The sequence below is a fragment of the Berghia stephanieae genome, chromosome 2 (assembly GCF_034508935.2).
Source record: "Berghia stephanieae isolate SIO BIC M18660-M18661 chromosome 2, UCSD_Bste_1.3, whole genome shotgun sequence".
NCBI lineage: Eukaryota > Metazoa > Mollusca > Gastropoda > Nudibranchia > Aeolidiidae > Berghia > Berghia stephanieae.
The window spans coordinates 31,238,751-31,243,750 of record NC_088361.1 but is presented as its reverse complement, the minus strand read 5'-3'; the positions used below and the strand labels follow the sequence as shown (position 1 = coordinate 31,243,750).

General features: G+C 37.8%; 1 protein-coding gene across 1 annotated transcript in view; it reads right to left on the bottom strand.

The window, feature by feature from the left end:
- LOC144964703 (uncharacterized) overlaps window positions 1-5,000 on the bottom strand; it is a gene marked incomplete in the record, with an annotated part of 278,871 nt that overhangs the window by 36,475 nt on the left and 237,396 nt on the right. Inside the window, 1 exon segment of the mRNA XM_078899236.1 lies at window positions 4,410-4,517. Within this exon segment, the coding sequence (XP_078755362.1) occupies window positions 4,410-4,517 (108 nt within the window).

Below are 5,000 nucleotides of genomic sequence, written 5' to 3'. Positions count from 1 at the left end.
TTGGATACGACTTTTCTAGAAAGAAAAAATCATGAATATGGCTGATAAGGAGAGAGTTAAGTAAGTATACTATGTACCACTGAATAGGGCCTAATTCTATAGAGTTAGAGCTTTGGCCTCAAAATCAGGACAACCATAATTTTTGGATGGCGGGGTCTGTCCTGGTTGAGTGTACCTGGGTCATTAAGACCCCGTTTGAATTAATTTTCGATAACCTAGCGTCCTATAAAAAGTGTAGCAAGCAGTTGTTACTCGTCAGCGTAACAGGTACCAGTTCAAAATAATAAATTAAAAATAAATAAATAAATAAAACTCTGGATCAAAAAGCAGTAAGGCTTTAAATGATTACTGTCTTCTTCAAGAGACCCTATGGAAACCAAACCTTGGGGATTGACTTGAATGACAAAGAGAAAAGAAAAAGTCTTTCTCAAAGAGAGAATGTCAGAAGTCGGGATTGTTGTCGTCTATCCAGGTAATAACCAGGCTCGGTATCGCTTAATATCGATACAGGACGAGTCACGGTACCGACAAGACACTTATCATTGCCATCATCATCATCACCCTCAACATCATCATCATTCTCATCATCACCACATCATCATCGCAAAAGTCCCCCACCCGTATCCCACCACACCTACCCCCTCTGTCCCCCACATTCCCATCACCCCCCCCCCCCCCCCCCCCCCCCCCCCCCCCACACACACACACACACCAACACACCTCCATTCATATGACCGAGTCAGCAGAAAAGAAAACCCAGACCTCAGCACCAACTCAAACATTGATTTTGTCTTTTCTCCATTCATCTATTTCTCGATCAATTGAGTCTCTCTCTCTCTCTCTCTCTCTCTCTCTCTCTCTCTCTCTCTCTCTCTCTCTCTCTCTCTCTCTCTCTCTCTCTCTCTCTCTCTCTCTGTGTGTGTGTGTGTGTGCCCCCCATCTCTCTCTGTTTCGTGTCTTCTTTTTATCACTCTGCCTCTCTCCTATCTCTTCATTCTCTATTCTCACTCTATCCTCCCTTTACTCACCTCTCGCCATCTCTCCATCTCCTCTACCGTATATCCATCTACTGTATGCAATCGATAACTTTCACCAATTTTACCAGTACGTCAACCAAGTCAATATTATGGCTTTGGTAGAGTGAGAATGTATCCAGACAGCTCGCTTCGACTTCCATGCGAGTTCCCCGAGTTCTTATCTCGGTTCGCGCATCCTAATGGTATTATTGTAACTTTTCTTTATTAACAGCAGAGAGAAATATCAATCTTGTTCTCTTATCGGTGTTTAAATAAAAGTTTGTCTATGACAAAAAAAAAAAAAAAAAAAAAAAAAAAAAAAAAAAAAAAAAAAAAACACTAGGTATTATAAAAACCCAGGTGTCCTCTTACTATTACCAAAATTATAACAACTCCAATAGGAATAAACGTCGCAGAGTACATGTAGCGAGGTAAAAATACGAATATGGATGTTTCGGGCTCAGACCCTTGTCAGCTAATCATGGTATATTATTGTTTATTTTGCTGACTAAAGTCTGACAGTGAGAAGGTAATGGTTTTTGCTTGTTTGTTCGTTTGTTTACTTTGTTTTGTTTTTTGTGTTTGTTTTTCTTCTTCTTTTTAATCGAGGCTATTGAGATTTTTAGAAACAAATCACCATCCAAACTACACACAGTAAATTATCGTTCTGAGCATAGTGCATGTGCCGCGGTTGTCGGGCAAGTCCGTGTTGGCAATGGCCAAGATTTCAACACCTCTCGTGTCCTATGGTCATCAAGCAGGTGTCGTACCTGTCATATAAACACGTGTTTACATAAGTGTCAATAAAATGATGATGGCGATGGGTGAAGAATGCCTGTATGCAGATGGCCTTCAATCTAGACAATCTACTCTAAGCCTCCAAGATGCCGGCGGTAGGGATAGACGGACGATTGGGGATTGGGGGGGGGGGGGGGGGGTTGTCTTTTCTCGCTTAATGAATTGAAATCTTAGAAACTGACCCTATATTGGACTCAACTCTAACCTGGCGTCGTATCTTACCAAGACATTCATACTGTATATTATTATGCCTTACCCTTTTTAAACTGAGAGATTCCGTGTCGAATCTTGGATAATCTGCCCACTCAATGACACACGACAACAAACGTTCTCAATCTTGGCCAATCATTAATCCCATTTGATATAGGACAGATAAAGACGGCGCCAACTTGTCAAAAAGTCTTAAACCTGAGACTCTTTACAATGCTCATAATATGGGCATCTACAAAGTCTCGTGTATTTATTGGCCTGTAGATAAGCTTGGGTCGTTTAAATATATGGATAGGAAGGACATATCAAAAATGTTCCGCCAAAAATAAAAATAAAGCGTTAGCCATTGGACTGCAGTTACTGCTTGCTGTCTTAGTGATGAATTAAAAAACCTTTAAGTCAACTGTTTTTTTGTTTTTTTTTTTTTTGTTTGTTGCTTTAGGTCTCTTCCAACACAATTGAGGTTATATGAGAGACCGCTGAAACAAAAAAACAAGCAATCTAACAAAAATAGTACAAATGTAAATCAAAATCATAACCTAAAGATATCATAAGCTAAATTATAAATAACCAAGAACAAACAGGCAGAAGATTTACAGAAAAAAAAATATCCCTGTCAAAAATACAATCACAAACCAAAGAAGTAGGATAGGCTAGTAAAGAGAAGAAGAAACGACATCACTATCGGATCGTACACCCATGCGAACATCATAGGTATATGATTCAAGGGTGATGCTCCCATCCAACCACCCGCTAAGTCAACTGTGTATCCGTAAAATGGAATCGGTTTAATTAAGTGAGTAGTCTTTGCATCCGGGTAAGTCGATTTTTTTCTTAACATATTCTAGTTTTCAGATTTATTCATTTACATCATTGGCAACTTGAATTCAACCTTTGTTTTAATAATCCCGCCCCCCCCCCCCCCCCACCAAAAAAAAAAGATAAATAATATTTTTTTAAAACAACAACTGAAGTTAAACTCTTAACTGTAAATTGTACGAAATGTAATGTTTTCAACAACATAAAAAAAATAAATAATATATTTACAATTGTAACGTGATGTTAGATGACATAGCTGGGTGGAGGGTAATTTATCCACGGATTACTGCAGGAATTAGTAATGAATTGTAGCACGATTCACACACGCAATGACGATGTTAATTATAAATTGGATAAACACATATTGTACATATACACGCTGGTGTATTTTGGGTGGTGTGTTAGTCACTCGTTTGTTTGTATTGTGAAATTATCTAAAATGTTATGATTTCATTTGGAATTTTAAGGGGTGGGGGGGGGGGGCAGAGAGAGAGAAAGATATATATATATATATATATATATATATATATATATATATATATATATATAGAGAGAGAGAGAGAGAGAGAGAGAGAGAGAGAGAGAGAGAGAGAGAGAGAGAGAGAGAGAGAGATAAGGCGTCATGTTGAAATGTGAGTTTCGATTTCCATGGATTTGATCGAAGACAGAAAATAAACCCAATCAAAATGTAAAAGAAATTGTACTAATAAGATCACATCATTATTATAGAATGACAATTTATTTCATTAGAATGGATGATGATGAAATTAGAACGGGACGGTGGGTGATTGTGGTAGTGACGATTTTGATGAAGCTAATGATGATGGCGACGAAGACGATGAAGAGGATGGTGGTGGTGGTGGTGGTGATGGTGATGATGATGATGATGATGATGATGATGATGATGATGATGATGATGAAAACTGCAGAATGTTTTTGATTATTTTTATGCTTCTGTGTTTTATCTGACGCTACATCATAACGTATTCAAATTGTCAGCCCGATCCATTCATTCCGTCCATAGATCAATCATCTACCTTCTCCCTATCCAAACCTGTGTATTTATTTCATAATAGTATATAACATGTTCCATACTTCCACAATCTACGATTAAAAAAAAAAAACGAATTTGATTTTTGAGTTAAAATATATACGCAGCTATCTAGTAGATGTTTTATCTATTTTTCTTTTATTTTCTTCTTTCTTTTTTTTTAATTTGTAAAATTAAAAATGTCAATGCAGCAAATGTTAATGTAAAAGCATATTATATTCTTGCTATTCCCTATGAAATCGACGTGCTAAATAATGTTTTCTTTTCCACAGATGTCAGTTTAGAATAGGGTATTACTGTTAGTGGAGTGGAAGTGATTATGTCGGGGGGAAAGGGGGGGGGGGGGGTCATTTTAATCATTTGTTTTGTTTTTCTTTCTATTAGAAGATAAAATATGGTTGGCATATGAAATTGTAAAGCGGTGCTAAGCACTTATGATGCGGAAGTTGAGAGCTGTATAACTTACTTATCATTTATCATTATTATTATCGTTTCTTATTCGCTGCCAGACTTACTCGAGTAAATTGAACCTGCTCATGCTGATGGTCGGGGGCCAACCTGCAGGACTGCTGCCGCCACTGCCGCCCGTACTGCTTGGAGGGGATCCGAACAGGGCCGAGTAACTGTAGAAGTAAGCATTCGAGGTCGAGGTAGACGTGAGAATGAGAAAGAGGGAATGCGATGCACATATTTTGGTTGCTTGAACGGTATCAATTATGTGGAGATAGATTGGGTATCAGTCGACAATCTTACGCTCTTATGGTGTGTTGTTTTATTATCATTTTGTGTGTGTGTGTGTGTGTGTGTGTGTGTGTGTGAGAGAGAGAGTGTGTTGTGTTTCTGTTTCTTTGTGGAAGGTGGTGGGAAGTCTGAGGAGGAGGGAGAGGGGAAATAGTTCTCTCTTTTTGAAAATAAATGTTATGCATTATTTCATCACCTACAATTTTGCCTTTTTACTTTCTCTTTCTTTGTAGAGTTGTAAATGGTTGTATTGAAAGTTAGATTTTGTTAATGTCAAAATAAACCGTGCACTGAAAAACAGATTCTTTTTCATTTTAGTCAGAAAACTTTCAATTTATATTACCAAAAGATTGAGATGAATCCCC